Source organism: Nerophis ophidion, linkage group LG05 (genome assembly GCF_033978795.1).
Source record: "Nerophis ophidion isolate RoL-2023_Sa linkage group LG05, RoL_Noph_v1.0, whole genome shotgun sequence".
NCBI lineage: Eukaryota > Metazoa > Chordata > Actinopteri > Syngnathiformes > Syngnathidae > Nerophis > Nerophis ophidion.
The window spans coordinates 35,314,340-35,334,148 of NC_084615.1; the positions used below are offsets into that span (position 1 = coordinate 35,314,340).

At 38.1% G+C, this 19,809-nt stretch overlaps 1 protein-coding gene across 8 annotated transcripts in view; it reads right to left on the reverse strand.

Annotated features, from left to right (window-relative positions):
• LOC133552993 (cAMP-specific 3',5'-cyclic phosphodiesterase 7B-like) overlaps nt 1-19,809 on the reverse strand; it is a 135,822-nt gene that overhangs the window by 77,607 nt on the left and 38,406 nt on the right. For 6 of the 8 annotated variants that reach the window (XM_061900697.1, XM_061900693.1, XM_061900694.1 and 3 more), the window contains 10 exons: nt 19,270-19,356; nt 11,802-11,965; nt 11,662-11,725; nt 11,478-11,573; nt 11,104-11,204; nt 8,533-8,664; nt 8,365-8,456; nt 8,152-8,296; nt 7,913-8,009; nt 119-199 (listed from right to left, as the gene is read on the reverse strand). In XM_061900697.1, the coding sequence (XP_061756681.1) occupies nt 119-199; nt 7,913-8,009; nt 8,152-8,296; nt 8,365-8,456; nt 8,533-8,664; nt 11,104-11,204; nt 11,478-11,573; nt 11,662-11,725; nt 11,802-11,965; nt 19,270-19,356 (1,059 nt within the window). Of the gene's footprint in view, nt 1-118; nt 200-5,237; nt 5,340-7,912; nt 8,010-8,151; nt 8,297-8,364; nt 8,457-8,532; nt 8,665-11,103; nt 11,205-11,477; nt 11,574-11,661; nt 11,726-11,801; nt 11,966-19,269; nt 19,357-19,809 lie in introns of all 8 variants that reach the window. The other 2 variants (XM_061900700.1, XM_061900699.1) reach the window with 2 other exon arrangements.

Sequence of the window (19,809 nt, forward strand, 5' to 3'; positions counted from 1 at the left end):
CGACTTATAGTCCGAAAAATACGGTATCTATCATTAAAGACCCAAATGGGGCCAAAAACAAAAACTTCTGCCTTTGTGCCTGTGTACATATTGAGGGGTTGCAGGCCATAACACTCACCATTCTGGATGGCTGGGACCGAGTCCACTCGTTGGTCGCACAGAGGACTGATCTCCAAGTCAAACTTCCTCTCCAGGTCACCTATACAACACAATAAACCAAGTCATTGAATACAGAATTTGACAAAAAAAAATGTAAAATGAAGGCCTTTTAACATGAAAAATGTTGAATTTGGACAAAAGAAAAAAAAACACATGACAAGAGAAGTCGACTGTACCCAGGAAGTGAGCGGACTCACGTTCAAAGCAGCAAGACTCTGGTGTGTCCCAATACTTTTGTCAGTTGTTAGCAAATGGACTGTTTAAAGTGGTTTCCTTCTTTATCAATTTGCATGAGCCATAATATTACCTTAAATGGGGCCTAGGGTGATTTTCATCTTTTCTGACTTACAAATGTTACAATGTCGATACTTGTAACATTTGGCACTCAAGGCCAAAGTGTCAAATCATAAAGTGCATGCAACGCAGTTTTGGATGCCTCTGTTGGCTGGCTTTGCAGTCTGACTACGTTGTGATGTCACCGCAAGGTGGAGGCACTTATTTGGAAATTAAGTATAGCTCTTAGCCCAGTGGTTCTCAAACTTTTTTTGTCATCCCCCACTTTGGACAAGGTGGAGTTTTCAAGCCCCACCTGCCCAGGGGCGTCGCCAGACATATTTCACTGGGGCACGTGCCCCACTGTTGATCTGCAGTGCCCCAGTAAAAATTTCACCGATAAAAAAAAAATTGCTTCAGAGTTTTAAGTCTACATAACATAGACAACAGCGCACATACTACTTAGTATGGTAATTGATTGCTACTGTATTCACTCTAACAATGAGCACATGGCTAATTAATATGGTAATTTATTCACGTGTGGATCGAGACTTCGGTTGAGAGAGAGAGAGAGAGAGAGAGGGGCTGCGAATCACTGCTTGAGGTAGGTAACGTTAGCCAACAACAATTTGTTAATTACATTATTTTGATTTGACTCAAACTGTAACTCCTAGATGGATATCAGAAAGTTACTCGCCCGCAGCAGAGAAGAAGCAGCAGGAATGAGAGATGTAAGTGAAGTCCTAGCTAGCTAGGCAACATCATTGTCTTAAGTTGATGCTAAGTTAGCTAACGTTATTCCTTGTATCAAGACAAACATATTAATTTGCTGTACGAGCTGTCGGGGGAATTTCCAATGAAAATGAAACATGTTGGTTATTGTCTGCTGGTTCTGCATCAATGATGATTTGGAGTAAGCATGTGTGAGTTGAGTGCTTCTCAAATGGTTTATCTTCAGGAAGAAAAACATTTTTCCATATCATCAAGTCATGAGCCAATTTTTTAATCATTCAAGTTTATTTCACAGGAAAATAGCACAGTAGACTTGTATGTTAATCGGTGCGACTTTGACTAAAATAATCTTGTTTTGTCACCAGAAAAATGGCTACAGCTAAAGCATCTGGTTTTGTTTCCAGAAAAAATAGTAACATTTCTGTATTTGTTTTCAGAAAGATGGCTGAAAATATCGGGTTTTGTTGCCTCATTTGGATTTAAAAAAAGTAAATTTCCATGTCTGTCCTGAGTCCTCCTCCAACTTGTTAGTCGGTTTGGCTTTTGCTAAAATACTCACTAATAGTCACTAGAAAAATGGCTAAAAATATCTGGTTTTGTTACCACAATTTGATTTTTTTCTCCCTAAACTTTTTTTTTCATGTACACTTCTGACTGCGACTCACTGAAAATGACACAAAATCCACTTTTATGTCACGACCCAGCAGTTGGGAACCACTGGTCAACTGTATAACAGTTACTGTAATATTTCCATGTCTGCACAGAGTAATTGACCACTTTGCAAAAATGAAAACGAGACGTTACAGTTTACTTCTCAGAAAATGATTCCCTGAACAGACACACAACAGTTGTTCATTTATTCTACTACTGTGGCATTATTGTTTTGTGTATATTTTATAGTTTTGTGTATCTGAAATAGGATTAGCCACATTGCCATAAATGGAAATTAAATAATATAAAAGAACCCAGAGATGTAGGGGTGCTTTATTTTTTGTTTTACTTTTGTAGATGTTAAATTTGCAGATGATTACTGCAATATATATTTCAAAAAGATTCATTGCTCTTCCTTTTTGCACAAGTAGGTCAAATGCATTAGTTAATTTCAGGTGGTTAATCAAAGATCCATACAACATAATCTGATATGATTTAATAGTTTAAAGCACTATTTATATATTTTTTATGATAAATAAGTGTTAAAAATGTTTTTGCTTGCGCGCTTTGCACGCTCAAATGAATTATTTGTGCCCCAGGTGTGCCCCAGTACAGTATTAGGTCTAGTGACGCCCCTGCACCTGCCCCCATCGCCCCAACAGAATGCTAATGCCAAGCTTAACATTTTCAAATTTATTGAACATCAAGTAACATCAAGTTGTATACACTCAAACTCTATAACATAAAATAACATCAAGTTCAATAATAAATAAAATAACTTGCATCAAGTTCAATAGTAAATAAAACAAAAGTGTTGTAACTTGCATCAAGTTCAATAATAAATCAAATAAGTGTTGTAACTTGCATTAAGCTCAATAATAAATCAAATAACTTGCATCAAGTTCAATAATAAATCAAATAACTTGCATCAAGTTCAATAATAAATCAAATAACTTGCATCAAGTTCAATATTAAATGAAACAAAAGTGTTATAACTTGCATCAAGTTCAATAATAAATCATATAAAAGTGTTATAACTTGCATCAAGTTCAATAATAAATCAAATAACTTGCATCAAGTTCAACAATAAATAAAACAAAAGTGTTATAACTTGCATCAAGTTAAATTATAACTCAAATAAAAGTGTTATAACTTGCATCAAGTTCAATAATAAATCAAATAACTTGCATCAAGTTCAATAATAAATCAAATAACTTGCATCAAGTTCCATAATAAATGAATTAAGAATGCCACTTTTTCGTGTTTTGATCACAACATCTGTTAAAACCTCATTGAGTTCGGGGCGGAGCTGCCTTGACGCGAGTACTTCCCGGTGAATGACACAGTGTGTCCAATGCGCATTTGGCGCAACCCTCTTTATTAGAGCCTGCTGCCCGTTTCTTGACCCTGCCATGGTCTGTGCGCCATCAGAGCAAAAGCCCACACAGTTTTCCCATTTAAGGTCGTGTTCTTTGAGGAAGCCGTCTATTATTTTGAACAGCTCATCAGCAGTCTATGTTTTATGTATTTCCAAAACAGTAAATCCTCGCACAATGACTTGCCATTTACAAAGCGGACGTACACGATGAACAGGCAGTCTTTATTGCTGTCAGTAGCTTCATCCACTTGTAAAGCAAAACGACTTTATTTTAATTTTTCTACGACAGGGGTCGGCAACCTTTACCACTCAAAGAGCCATTTCAACCCATTTCACAAATTAAAGAAAACAATGGGAGCCACAAAACTCTTTTGAAATTTAAAATGAAATAACACTGTCTAATCCCCCTCTGATCCCCACAATTTCCCCCTCTGTCTTCCTTTTTTTTTCTCTTTCTATCCCTTGCTGCTCCAGCCCGGCTGCACCAAATGATAATATAAATAAATTTAGTAAAGTCAAATTTAAATAAGGCAACAAGAGAAGTATCCTACACTTCTCTTCTGTAAAGTAAATGTGAACAGCCGATATAGGCATCTACATCAACTATATGATTTGCCTGAGAAGCTGGACCGGGCAAAACAATTACAAAATAAAATAAAATAAAAATAAAAAATAAAAAAATGAAATAACACTGCATACAAAGTTTTCTTTTTGCTTTGTGCTATGTATAAACAAACTATGATGGGTTACGTTTATGAAATCAATGAACGACTGCAGGAAAAATGAAATAAAATGTCTGCATGCAACAAAGCGTTTTAACTCCGAAAAAGACGTCGGGTTGAAGGTTAAGTAAAATACTTAATGTCTATTTAAGTCCTCCTTGTAGTAATGAAAAAAAAAACGCCAAACTTAAATTATTCACTGGCAGAGAACCAAAAATGCCGTGATCTGTCTATTTCACTGAACAATTAAAAAATGTGAATATATGCAAAATTATAGGAAATTAAAATATTTATCATACGTGGTCAATGTGATTTCTGCTCCTGAACCGCAGAGCACAGTGTCTCCACATCCGGGCTGTATGACGTCACCTTTATCTTCACACAGGATTGTAAACTCTCATCTGTTAGGCGTGGGCCATGTTTGTTTTTTATAAAGTTCATGTTGGAGAACACCTGCTCACATGCATATGTGGATCCAAAGATCGACAGGACTCCAAGTGCACACTTTTTCATGTTCACATAAAAGTCGGGGATAGCGTTCCAAGTTTCTAACACAAGTTTGTCTGGTTTGGGGAGGTTTTCAATATCACACCGTTTGTGATTCTGAGCAAGAACGGCCTTCTGGCGTGAAACATCTTCAAGGTCCGCTGTCAGGCGCTTTAACTTGGACACCCACGTCAGGACGGAGACGCGCGTGGCCGTGGGCGTGTCCCAAGGTTTGACAAGCAGGATGACAAGCTGAGCTGGCCGTGACAAGCTGAGCCGCATCAGAGTGATCGAAGAGTCGCATGCAGCTCCGGAGCCGCGGGTTGCCGACCCCTGGTCTACGAGTTGTTCCTCAAGATCACTTGCAATGTCGCATATACGTCTCGCAACTGTGTCGCTTGACAGCAGGACAGCTTTTAATTTTGCTGCGCTTGTCTCGTCAAGCATGACTGACACCATGTCTATTGCAGCGGGGAGAATCAGCTGCTCAGCAATTGTGTGTGGTTTTTTACATTGAGCAATTCTGTATGCAACTCTATATGAAGCCAACGTATCCATTTTGTGTAATTGTGGTCCACACATTAGCCTGCTACCCATCCGCGCGAAAGTTTGTTCCGCTCAGCCCCGCCCCCATTAGTTACTGTTGCGTCCGTCAAACTTTCGCTCTACCTAGAAATTTAAAGTCTACAGGAAAAATAAGTAATTTACATTAATTTATATAGGGGATTGCACAGACAGAATTACAAAGTGATTTACAGTTTGTATAGAAAACGGGGTTGTAAAAAAAAATCTAAGAATAAAAAAATAAATAAAATAAAAAAATAAAGTGGAATCACCTCCCGTTTCTCGCGCCCCACCTGTCATGTCTCTATTCCCCACCACTTTGAGAAACGCTGTCTTAGCCAGAGGGGGAAGATATCTTCCTCCTCTGCTTCAGGCTATGAGAAACACAAAAAAAGGGAGGATAAAGCACCTCATTATTTTATTTTAATCCAATTATAACACCAACGTGCGACAGGCAGTCACATAAATGCTGCAAAAAGCAGATTGTTTTATGCAGACTCTGAAACAATCTGACATGTGTGCAGTACCCAATGTTGTGAGTAGGGATGTTATGGTATGAACATTTCTCATCACAGTTAGTGAGACCAAAAAAAACTAATGTGATCAAATTTTCACAAAGTACCATACTTACCGTATTTTCCGGAGTATAAGGCGCACATAAAATCTTTTTTTTTTTTCTCAAAACTCGACAGCTCACCTTATAACCCGGTGCGCCTAGTGTAGGGAATAAATTTGGTTGAGCTTACCCACCTCGGAGCTATTTTATTTGGTACATGGTGTAATGATAAGTGTGACCAGTAGATGGCAATCAAGTATAAGAGATAAGTGTAGCCTGCACTATGATGGGTAATAATTAATAATAATAATGGATTAAATTTATATCGCGCTTTTCTATTGTTAGATACTCAAAGCGCTCACAGTGAAGTGGGTCTCAAGTAAACAACACCAACATTTTAAATGTTGCATTGAAAATATAGAACATTACACACGGCGCTCAAACATTTTGAGAGATCTTTGAGCAACGTATGTAATGTTCTATAAATTCAATGGAACATTTCAAGTTTGAGTGTTTTTTACTGGTGTCACCTTGCAGTCTACATATATCTCTTATTTGTGACTGCCATATCTACAGGTCAGTTATCATTACACCATGTACCAAATAAAATAGCTTCGAGGTCGGTGAGCACAACCAAAATAATTCCGTACATTAGGCACACCGGGTTATAAGGCGCACTGTTGATTTAAAAAAAAATCAAAGGAATTTAAGTGCGCCTTACAGTCCAAAAAGAATGGTAAGCGCTGCATCTTTTCAAGATCGGCCTTGCAACTGGATTCTGTTCTTAATTGCCCTACGTTTGAATAAATGTTAAAGGCTTACTGAAATGAGATTTTCTTATTCAAACGGGGATAGCAGGTCCATTCTATGTGTCATACTTGATCATTGCGCGATATTGCCATATTTTTGCTGAAAGGATTTAGTAGAGAACATCGACGATAAAGTTCGCAACTTTTGGTTGCTAATAAAAAAACCTTGCCTTTACCGGAAGTCGCAGAAGATGACGTGACGGCTCCTCACATCCTCACATTGTCTATAATGGGAGCCTCCAACAAAAAGAGCTATTCGGACCGAGAAAACGACAATTTCCCCATTAATTTGAGTGAGGATGAAAGATTTGTGGCTGAGGATATTGATAGCGAAGGACTAGAAAAAAGAAAAAAGAAAAAAAAAAGTAAAAAAAAAAAGGCGATTGCATTGTGAGCGATTTAGATGATTTTAGACACATCTACTTGGATAATTCTGGGAAATCCCTTATCTTTCTATTGTGTTGCTAGTGTTTTATTGAGTTAAATAGTACCTGATAGTCGGAGGGGTGTGTCCACGGGTGTCTTGACGCCAGTGTCTGAGGGAAGTCACGGCAGCTACATGGACGGCGCAAGCTCCACAGATCTCCGATAAGAGGCGACTTTTTACCACAATTTTCTCACCGAAACCTGCCGGTTGACAAGTGGTCGGGATCCATGTTCGCTTGACCGCTCTGATCCATAGTAAAGCTTCACCTCCGGGAATTTTAAACAAGGAAACACCGTGTGTTTGTGTGGCTAAAGGCTAAAGCTTCCCACCTCCATCTTTCTACTTCTACTTCTCCATTATTAATTGAACACATTGCAAAAGATTCAGCAACACAGATGTCCAAAATACTGTGTAATTGTGCGATGAAAAGAGACGACTTTAGCCGTTAGTGGTGCTGCGCTAATATGTCGCCTCCAATTCGAGACGTCACGCGCACTCGTCATCATACGCGTCATCATTTCACGATGTTTTCAACAAGAAACTCCGCGGGAAATTTACAATTGTAATTTAGTAAACTAAACCAGCCTTATTGGCATGTGTTGCAATGTTAATATTTCATTATTGATATATAAACTATCAGACTGCGTGGTCGGTAGTAGTGGGTTTCAGTAAGCCTTTAAATAAATATATAAATGTATGCAAACCAGGAAGTGACGACGGTGTAGAACTTCTAAATGTTTACATGTATATGCTACATTGCCTAAAAGGCTTAGCACTTAATACAGGAAGATTAAGTAAGTTTGAGCTAGGCGAGAGGATGAGAATTTTGCCGTTTCAGTAATAAAGAGTTGACATTTTGTTACATGTTGCTGTTCCTGCTTTGTTTACATGAGAAACAAAAATACATTTGGATCCAATAGTTGACGTGCGTTTGAGCACCGCTCAGCGCCAATTTTGTTTGGCCAAAATGTTCAGCCAAAATGTTCGGGGAAGTTGCTGGCATTGGGCAAAATTGCAAGGCTGTGCTTAATTCACAGAGATGTTAAATTTGCTTTAATTGGCGCTGTTCACGACATGGCAAATTCCCGGAGGGACTGATAAATCCAATGAATTGGCTAAAGTAACCAAATGAGAAAGACAAGTGCCAACACTCACCCTGCCTGTAGAACTCCTCACACACCCTCTCACTCCACTGCTTACTGAGCTCCCATACGCGACACGGGTTGCACACATCTGCACACTTAAGGCCAATCTGGGGACGAGGAGCACAATTTGTAATCCAAGGCTCCAAGAACTTGTCATGAGAACTTTTGTAACTGATCTACTGTGTGGAACAATTTCCCCTTGTGGATCATTCAACTTTGTCTAAGTGTAACTCAGCAAGCGCACGTCACCTGCAGGATAAAGTGCCTGTGAGAAGCCAGCTGAAGATCAAGGTCTTGGTTGTCTAGATGTTCCCTGAAGCTGAGCAGAAACTCATTTTGTCGGCTGATGTCTGTAGCCAAGATGAGAGAACCCAGCTGCCGTTCGATTCCCTGCCTGCATAGAGAGTTAGTAAGTCAACACTGAAAAAGATGGTACTCTAGTTACAAAGTGTGTTTTCTTACGACACATCAGCAGGCAGGTGTGACAACAGTTGTGACTCACGCAGCAGGCCCACTGTGGACCTCCAGTGGTGACTCTCCAGCACTGATGTGTTCTGCACAGAAGAAGCAAAGATGAACTTCCTCCTTCTCATTCTTCTTCTTCTATTTAAATTATCTTTAATACAACACCTGATAGAGAGACGCCAGGTGGTGTCGCGTTTTGATAAGGAAAGGCTGGTTGACACCAGGGTGGTCCACGTCGTGGGCAGCGGCCGCCATCAAACCCAGGAACACATCCAGTGGGCTCAGCTGCTCTGCTAGCTACAACATAACATCATTACAGCAATCATAAGCTTTTTAGAGATATACTTGGGTGAGGAATGTCAAGTCATTTAAGACCTTTTTTTTGAGTTGTGACATGTAAAATGTCTATGGCAGGGGTCCCCAAACTACGGCCCGAATATGTCCAGTTTAGCTGCTCAGGCAAATCATATCGCTGACGTAGAGCTCCATATCTGCTGTACAAATTTACTTTACAAAAGAGAACTGTGGGATATTTCTCTTGTTGCCTTATTCGTATTTGTCTTTATTAAATGTTTAGATATACTTAGTGTTTGGCACAGTCAGAACAGAGCAGGATGGGATAAGACTACAAAAAAATAAAAATAAATATAAATATATATATATATATATATATATATATATATATATATATATATATACATACATACCAATGTATAAATATATACACATATATGTATATGTGTACATATCTATGTATATGTATATCAATATAAATATATATATATATATATATATGTATATATATATATATATATATATATATGTATATATATATATATATATATATATATATATATAAAGTGGGGCAAAAAGGTATTTAGTCAGCCACCAATTGTGCAAGTTTTCCCACTTAAAATGATGACAGAGGTCTGTAATTTTCATCATAGGTACATTTCAATTGTGAGAGACAGAATGTGAAAAAAAAATCCAGGAATTTACATTGTAGGAATTTTAAAGAATGTATTTGTATATCTCGAATATATCAAAGTAAGTCCACAGCGCGGACAGTCTGCCTCTGCTCCAGACAACCCTGTGCGTTTAGTTTATGTCATCACAACATCAGTTTTGGGGGCACTTTTCCGGTGATTAAAGTATGTCTTTTACCAGCCAAATTTTCGGTGCATCATAAGTCAATAGAGCGCAAATAAACTATATATAACCATTCATACTGTGACTACCTGCAGGTGTTAATGTGTATGATAGTGTGTTATGATAGTATTTTTTCTCTTGGTCTGTGAACACACTATTGATGGAGAATGAACAAGTTTTGTGTCTCTGGAAGTAAAACACGGAAGCAGACATGTGTGCACGAAGGAAATACTTGTTGTAATTGAGCCAGTTATCAAAAATTGGCAATAAAAGAAAAAAAAAAGGTGAGATTGTGTTTGTTTTCTTCTGGGGGCCACAATACATTATATTACTTAATTTTGTTAGGTGTGGCGGCTAATGAAGTCATACATTAAGGAGAAAGAACTAAATGTAGTTAAACCGGATGTATGGCATTGGGCTTTTCTTTTTAGGCCGGAAAAGTTGTGGTTGTTTTGAGAAAGTTTCTTGACATGTTTTAATGTTGCAATTAAAAAAAAGTCTCCTCTGACATCCTGCCGACTGTCTTTCATTTCTGTTGAGCTTTTATGTCATCTTACTCACTAAATCAGTCACAGTAACAATCTAAATGTGATGTCATCCCTGCGCTTTAATCGTAATCTCAACACGGAAGTGAAGCACCACCCACCTCTCAATGACATGTGCAACATGTGTTTGCTGCAGGGACGTCGCCTATTATAAGGGCAAAAAAACCTCCTTTCTTGTCCAAAGACCAACCTGCCATGGCTTTAAACCTGATATTTCCATAACGTAGACTTTCTTTTGTCCATTTCTGTTCGCTTGCGGCTCATCAGTAGCAAGTGAACTACAGTCAAGTTCCCCCGCTACGGCACGGTCCGAGTGTCAAAAAGGAAGTGTTCGCATTAATCACCCGTGAAAAGAAATGAGTGTCGTTATTGAATTGTATAGTTGAAGCTCACTTTTACTTGCATGGGGCTCGGCATAGGCATTTTTGAAAATATTCGAGGCTAAACAAAAGTGCTATCATCTGGTAAATCTCTACAATCTTAAGGATTTTGGTAGAGCCCATTACACGTGTGTGATAAATTTCAAGTCAATTTGACTTATCAGGTGACTGAAGTGACCCGTGAAACTTCTATGGTCCATCAAGCTTTTTGCGCAACGCTTTTAGCCTAATTGCATTTTGAATTTTTGGTGCTGTAAACAGGTGAATACATCTGGTCAATTTTATATGATCCGAATTACTTTTTGTAGGGTTTTAAACTGGATTTGTGGAGAAAATTTCAAGTCACGCAAACTTGGGGGATGAGGGCCTCAGCATTTACATTTTTTCCCAACTTTGGAGGCTGAAAAACAGCTCAAACATATGTTAAATCTCTACAATCTAAAATATTTTTGTACAGCAAATTAAGCTAAATTTGTGTCAGAAATATCAAGTCAATTCGACTGTAGTGACCTTTGACTCTTCTTTGTTCCACCGAGCTTTTTGTAATACTGTATATATCAAGTAAGCTTGTGTGAGAAAGGTTAAGTCCTCTAAGTCTTATGGGGTGACTGGTGTGACCCACTGTTGGAAATAAACAAACAGGAAGTAACTTTGTGTCTTACCCTGGGATCCTGCAGGTAGCAGAACATGGCCTGGGTGACGTCGGCCGCGTGCACAGCATTGTGATAAGGATTCTGGGAGTGGTAGTCGCTCTGCACTGTGCCTGCAAACAACACCATGATGTAATTATTCATCCCAAACCACACCATTGTGATAATAAGATTAGGGGTGGTGTCTCGTTCCCATGACAACACACACACGCTATAAAAGTCATATGTCATTACGGGATTAGTATTCAGTCGCAGTAACGCCTCCGCAGTATCTGTTTGTATTGTTGGGTTGTCCCAAAAACGCCGACTACGCTCACTCAAGTTTCAAGTTTCTGCAGCGCCAAATAACCCGCCAAAGGAACTTATTTGCATCGCGGGGCACGTACTCAGGAACCTGTGCAGTTTGACCATGTCCAGCTGGAAGTGGTGAACGAGGCCGTAGACGTTGAAGAGGTGGCACATCAGCGTCACAAGACTGTTACCTAACGCACACACACATTGTATTCTATCATTTACATGTTGAATGTACATGGAAATTAATAAAATGGAGGATTCTAGAAAGTGCCTTACCATTTGTAAGACGATCAAAAAAGAAAACGTCAAAGTTCCAAGAGCCAACTTTTGACAGCATGTGCTGGAACAAAAAGAGGATTGTTAGATATATACTGTACATACAATATGTGTTTTTGTGTATGTGTGTGTCTTCTTACTGCAGCCTGGCCCAGGTAGTCATCGTCCAGCAGATGCAAAGACTCAGGCGTCCGGGGCACCAACCCCCTTAGCAGCCGGGAAGCGTGGCAGTACCTCTGGAATCTCAGCAGACTCTTCACCTTCCTTCTCCTGCCAACCTCTTGCTCCCTCTTTTGGTCACTGGCTGCAAGTACAGAGAGAGGATAACGATAATAGAGAAAAAAGTTAAGGTCTGCTAAAAACAGTGGGCTTTGGTTCAACTTTGCCTATTGTTTAACATTTGAACCCATCAAACTCATTCAAATCACAACTTGTAAAAAAGCATTTCTTCAGGACAACTTTACTGATTATTTAATTTGTTTAAAAAATTGTTACAAACTGAGCACAGGAAATGAACAGACAACTGTGTTGGAAATTGCTATGAACTTGCTTCTTCCTACTCATTTTCAAACATGTCATATGTTGTAATAAGAAACTGGAAAAATGTGATGTACCGTATTGTAACTGTATGCATGTTCAAAATAAATTTAAAACACCGCATTTACAGTTTATCAGTTTTTAGGGGAATTAGGGCTAAATGGGGCTTCACGGTGGAAGAGGGGTTAGTGTGTCTGCCAGAGGTGGGTCCAAGTCATTGTTTTGCAAATCACAAGTAAGTCTCAAGTCTTTGACCTCAAGTCTCGAGTCAAGTCCCGAGTCAATACAGGCAAGTCCGAGTCAAGTCCAAAGTCAATACTGGAAAGTCTCAAGTCAAGTCTCAAGTCAAGTCCCAAGTCCTGCATTTTGGGTTTCGAGTCATTTCAAGTCTTTTAACCACATACTAATATATGTACACAGATTGTGTATGCTTTTAAAACGCTATATGTATTTATTATTTTAAAAAACAGTAATGACATTGCACTTCATAATAGCACTATTAACCAGTTATTCTAAACATTTAACTCATTCCTTTACAGTATAAACACATTTGAAAAAACAAGTGCAACTGTACTTACTTGCACAAAAGTGTTAACATTGTATCTCCATGGAATATTGCATTGTAACTAGTTCCACAGCAGTTTATATTATGTTGTTACCTTATCTCATTGATCTCATCTCATACTGTATGTGTTTATGTGTGCGTACACATGAAAAACAACAAATACATGAACATAACAATGAACAGTGCGGTACTTGTTAAGATGTCAGGGCTCTATGGAATATGTACACATATTCTTAATATAGTATACATTTTAACTGACCTTTATTTGACTATGTTTGTCTTTTTTTAGGTGGCTAAAATATGCGGTGCTGCTGACCGCCGTCTAACGTTACGTTACTGTGTGTGATACATTCACTAACGTAACGTTATGTGTAGGTACCTCATGCAACCCTGCTTAAAAAAAATATCACTTGACAAAAAGTATGAATAAGGTAGCAAACTGCAGTGGACGCAACAGATTGCCGTGTTTGCAATGACGTTATAACCATAGACATCTTATAAGTAGATGCAGAATTGGCTGCTGTGACGCAAGCAATTTGGCCGCCATTTTGAAGTGGTGATGAGGAGCCGGCAAGCAGCCTAAACTGACAGTTGACAGGTAGAAAACAAAGATGCTGGGCTGGTATTCAGCGTTTTCCTGCTCAATTGAGCGGACTGTTGAAAATAGGAATTGGAAGATTACTTTTCACAAGTAAGATTTAACATTAACATACTATTGGTTGTATTTTGTGAAAAGAATATTACCACAGAGTTAAGCAGGAGCAAAGAACTACAATATTTGTATGTGAAAATCACAAAGAAATCTTCTGGAGGAGGATGACCCCCTTACAGGTATTTGGTTTACAAACTTTCAGGCCCACCTAAAACAAAATTCACCAGCCGCCATTGATTATGATGCATTCTTATTTTATTGTAACCACAGATAAGTCTTCAAGTAACAATATTCAAATACTAACTTTGTTGAGTAAAACATAATATTGTTTTATTCTGAATCCAGTGAAAGAGATGGGTGGTTTTAGCTGAAATAAAGACTTTCAGGTGTTTATATATGTTCAATCACTGTAAACATGATCATTTAAAGGCAGAATGTAATAGAAAGTATCAATACAAAGTGTCAAGACAGAATAAACTCTCTGCTGTTGCAGCAACAGAGATAAAGTCTATATCAGTGGTTCTCAACTTTTTTTCAGTGATGTACCCCCTGTGAACATGTTTTTAATTCAAGTACCCCCTATTTAGAACAAAGCATTGTTGGTTGAAAAAAGAGATAAAGAAGTAAAATACAGCACTATGTCATCAGTTTCTGATTTATTAAACTGTATAATAGTGCAAAATATTGCACAATTGTAGTGGTCTTTCTTGAACTATTTGAAAAAAAAGATGTAAATATAACTAAAAACTTGTTGAAAAATAAACAAGTGATTCAATTATAAATAAAGATTTCTACACATAGAAGTAATCATCAACTTAAAGTGCCCTCTTTGGGGATTGTAATAGAGATCCATCTGGATTCATCAACTTCATTCTAAACATTTCTTCACAAAAGAGAAATCTTTAGCATCAATATTAATAGAACAAGTCCACAAAAAATCTAGCTGTCAACACTGAATATTGCATTGTTGTATTTCTTTTCACAGTTTATGAATTTACATTCATTTATTGTTGGAGTATTTTTCAATAAATATATTTATAAAGGATTTTGAATTGTTGCTATTTTTAGAATATTTAAAAAAATATCATGTACCCCTTGGGATACCTTCAAGTACCCCCATTTGAGAACCTCTGGTCTATAGGTCCGTAAAATATATAGATATCTAATGTATTCATACATTGTTTATGTAGGATATACACATGTATATACAACCTAATCATATTGTTTCTTCAACTTCAAAATAGCTGTCTGTTTTTTCCCCTTCTCTGGGATTATATTCCCAGTTTTGATCTCAGACGTCTGGTCACTTATAGCATATAAGAATATTCTATTTCTGTTAAGCAAATTATGAACACGCCAAGACATGTGTCCTTTATTATAGTTACACGAATGACAAAAAAGCGCGTGAATATAAGTGATATTCAGTGAGGTAATATGAATTAAATGCGCGGACAATTCATTGTTCCTACCAAATGAATTGCACTGAGAGGAGCGGATCACCACTCCAAGACGGCGGCCCCGCATCTCGTTTGCGGCAATAGGCAGTAGCGCTCGATGCTGCGTACCCTTATAAGATGTCTATGGTTCTAATGTTAGCAGTGAGTTTACAGCCTCACTGATTTAACTACACAGCAAATAAAAGTCACGTTACTCAGCCAATAAACGTTAGCTTACATTCAAAACGTACCCTTCTTTGTGCAACTTCAAATGTCGAACGCAGTTGTAAATTGATGCGTCTCCGTCTGTAATCTTCCAACCGCATGTTTTGTACACGGCAATTCCTGTTTTGTTGACCAAGTCGTAGTTTTAATACCCGAACGAAACACTTTATGGCATAATTTTCTTCACTTATTCTTCTGTTGTTTGAAAGCTCTTCTCCGTTGGACAGGTGGCGCACAGGCTGTCATCGCACACATGCTGACACACTTCCGTACACAATGGAAGATACGGAGCGCTCCTGAATAACTTTTTAATTGTTGGGGTTTGGGGAAAGTAGCAAGTCATGTCAAGTCAAAAGGCTCAAGTCCAAGTCAAGTCACAAGTCATTGATGTTAAAGTCTAAGTCGAGTTGCAAGTCTTTTTACATTTTGTCAAGTCGAGTCTAAAGTCATCAAATTCATGACTCGAGTCTGACTCGAGTCCAAGTCATGTGACTCGAGTCCACACCTCTGGTGTCTGCCTCACAATACAAAGGTCCTGAGTAGTCAGGGTTCAATCCCGGGCTCGGGATCTTTCTGTGTGGAGTTTGCATGTCCTCCCCGTGAATGCGTGAGTTCCCTCCGGGTACTCCGGCTTCCTCCCACCTCCAAAGACATGCACCTGGGGATAGGTTGATTGGCAACACTAAATTGGCCCTAGTGTGAATGTGAGTGTGAATGTTGTCTGTGTATCTGTGTTGGCCCTGCGATGAGGTGGCGACGTGTCCAGGGTGTACACCGCCTTCTGCCCAATTGTAACTGAGATAGGCACCAGCGCCCCCCTTGACCCCAAAGGGAATAAGCGGTAGAAAATGGATGGATGGATAGGGCTAGATGACAGGAAAAAAGTGATAATTTTACGCTTTTTATTTAAGCTGCAATTTCTCTGGACTAATGAAAAATGTATAAAACTACAAGAATGAAGACGGATAATGAAATACTTTTTCCCCCACAAATTACAATTATAAAATATTATTTTCTTTCTGATAACATTGTTACCTAAAAATTATATTCTTGTAAAAAATAATAAATAAAAAAATACATTACGTGATATACAACCTTTAAAATTACCATTTTATTGATGACATTACTACTTTTCTTGCCACATTACAATATTCCCACAGCAAAGTTACGACTTTATACCTGGAACATTTATAATGTCCGTTTTTATGACACAAACACGTTCCGCATTTACATTATCACTGAAAATTACAAATTTACTCACTTAAAGGCTTCTTTTACAGTTCACACACACGACATAACTTTGATTTTCATCTCATGCTCTCAGCTGATCTTTTTTTACAACATGAAACCATTGCAATTATGACTTTATCTTAATAGGATTAAAACATTGTTTTTTCGTGTCACAACATTCAGAGCTTGTAATTACAATTGTCTTCAGGAGACAATTTTTTTCTTGACATATTTTGTACTCACAATTTCAAACTATGACTCCTTTCATTACATGACAACTTTTATTGTGACTTCAACTTGCTAAAATTACGCCTGTGCTTTCATAACATTACCATTTTATTCCTAGCCAAATTACGACACTGACTTACTCACAATTTACAACTATGTTCGACTTGGAACATAACAATTTTTAAGTGGTAATATTTTTTCTCTATATTTCCTTGTCAGTATACACGGGTACCTAATTTTTTTGTTAGTGATCCGTTCCAAAAAATAAAAAAACAAATTGTGCTAAAACCGAATACATTTTTTACTTTTAAAAAATCATCAAAAATCAAACTAATATGTATCAGACACCCAAAATAGCTTTGATTACAAATGATTATATAGTTTTACATGCAGAATTAAAAATGTAAAATACATATCAATAATGAATTAAATGTGTAAAGGAGTATGCGACATCACTTTTACCTTTAATGAAGATGCCTTTTGGCAAAATTGGCAACGATCATTGATGAAAGAAGTTAGAGGAGAATCACATGGATGTTTTTGTACTTTGCTTCGAGTTTTTTCCTGAATTTAATAGTATTTGGCACGTTATTTATCAAAGTGCTGATATGCACTACTTTTTATGGCCCCATTCTGCGTTATTTTAGGGTCATAGTAAAAAAAAAAAAAAAAAAAGCAAAGCAACTGAGTCACCAATACGTGGGATTCCTTGTTTGGGTACTCAATTTTGCCGATTTTTCCCTTTATTATGCATTTTCAGCAGGTGCGACTTATACTCTGGTAGATTGTTGCATGAAATGTTTGTCTATACGAACATGTGGCCCGCAAAAAGGGTTTCATTAGGCCCGCAAGATGAGTTTGCTAAGGGTAAAAATTAGCTGAATTTTTAAGTGAAACTGCTGTCCACTGGATGTCGCGATAGGAATTCTGTTAGGTTAGCAAATGGTTTATACAGGGACCAAGCAAGTATGCCAAGTAGGAGGTACACACTAAAGCGGGGCTGAGGCTCCTTCCCCTCCATCCAACATAAAACCTGTCAAATCAAGTCTTCTGCTTCAAAGACGTCGTGCCTTGGCATCATTTCCACAAAATGTCTGTGTCGAAAAAGACAAAAGTGGTTGCAGAATACAGATTGTTTCAAGAAAAATTATCATCCTCCTATTTATTCACGGAAGTGAATGGGAAATCACATACAGTATCTTTATGAGCAAATATTCTCTGTAACGAGCATCAATTTAAGAAAAAAAGCTACGCTAATTGCTCACGCACAAGGACTTGAATAACATCCTGAAATTGTCTGCCACTCAAGATGCGACACCTGATATTGATGAACTTGTGAAAGATAAAAGATGCCAGGTTTCAGGAGTAAAAGAAATCCGTAACGCCACTTAAAATACTACACCTTCTGAGAAAATGATTGTCTTCTGTGGAAATGTAAAGAAAGTAAACTGTTTATGATTTACTGCAATACCGTCAGTCTCTTAAGTTGGTTTGTTTAAATTGTTCATGCAACGCACAGATAACATTTTTCTATTAAAACACAGTTATGCCTACCAGGCAGGGAGTAGCTCAACCCTCTTCAATAGTTTATACCTAGTTTTGAATGTTTTGTTTAGTTAGCACAGGATTCCATCCATCCATTTTCCTACCGCTTATTCCCTTTTGGGGTCGCGGGGGGTGCTGGCGCCTATCTCAGCTACAATCCGACTGGAGAAGTCGCCACCTCATTGCAGGGCCAACACAGATAGACAGACAACATTCACACTCACATTCACATACTAGGGACAATTTAGTGTTGCCAGTCAACCTATCCCCAGGTGCATGTCTTTCGAAGTGGGAGGAAGCCGGAGTACCCAGAGGGAACCCACGCATTCACGGGGAGAACATGCAAACTCCACACAGAAAGATCCCTGGCCTGGGATTGAACCCAGGATTACAGGACCTTCGTATTGTGAGGCAGACGCACTAACCCCTCTGCCACCACAACTGAAAATGATAACTGACGTAAAGTATTTGAAACCTTGAATAATTTTTATTTATTGATTATTTTGTTCAGTCACAGATAGGCTGTGACATAAGGTTGTAGATACACTGACAAATTCTAAGTTCATTGTTCATTTTTGATGGTGTTTTTGCAATTGCATAATTTTTTTCCTCCGAATTTTTTACTAACAAAGTATTTTGTCAAAAGGATTCTTTGTGATACATACATTTAGGGTTAAGATAAAGCAAAGAAAATCTGAAGATGTCGTAGCTGTGTTTCTAAGTTATTATGCCATGGTTTTACCAGTGCAGCCCACTTAGGTTTAATTGGTCTTTCATGCAGCCCCTTAGCTAAAATGAGTTTGACACCCCTGAGCTAGACACTATACAAAACCTGGGACAACATATGGACGAATTCTTTAATCAAAACAGAATCCCATGAAAATTGGAGGTACCGCCTTTTTAACAAATATCTACAGTCTCGAAATGTGTTTATTTCACATTTGAAAAGACACTTAAGCACTATACGAGGCGTACCAACTAAATTATATTGAACGACCAACAGAGAAGAAAATAAATCAGTGTTAAAGTGCAGATTTTATTACTACCGCCAACTATTCACTTCGATAAATGTTTTACTAAGAATTAATCGGTTTTATATTTGAATTATTCTGCTTTCGTTTAACTTCATGAAGACTCTATTTTTCACATTTATGGTGTTCTCAAGACAAGCGAAAGAAGTCCCGACTTACTTTTAACGACATGCAGGTCAATCAACGGATAGGAGCCTCTTCTCTCAGCCAGCAACACGCCGCCATCCCACGCAGTCAGTCTGCTATCTGCCAGCAGAAACAAGAAAGAATATGAAGTTATTTGCGGACATTAGGTTTTTTTTTTACTTGCAGTTTCATAAGAGTCACACTTTCCAGGGGAACAACTATAATGAGTCAATAACACAGTGTTCTCAAGATGTTCATGATAAGCCTCGTTAACGTTCCCAATTTGTCACAGAGAAACAAAAGGCGCGTTGACGTCGGATGAATCCCCAGGACTTCACGCCTCTGACAAGAGTTTGGCCGGCAAAAACCCCCAGTTATGATCCATGCGCGGACACAACACAATGGACGCTTTATTAGGTACACCAACACAATCCAATACGAGAAAAGTTGCAAATTGTCGCCAAGATCGAACTTTGGTTTCTAATAAAGCACAAAACAAGATGAGGAGCATTCCAAGGTCAGTGCTAGTTTGCACCGCTCCCTTCAGTCTACTATTAATGAAGCACAATTTGA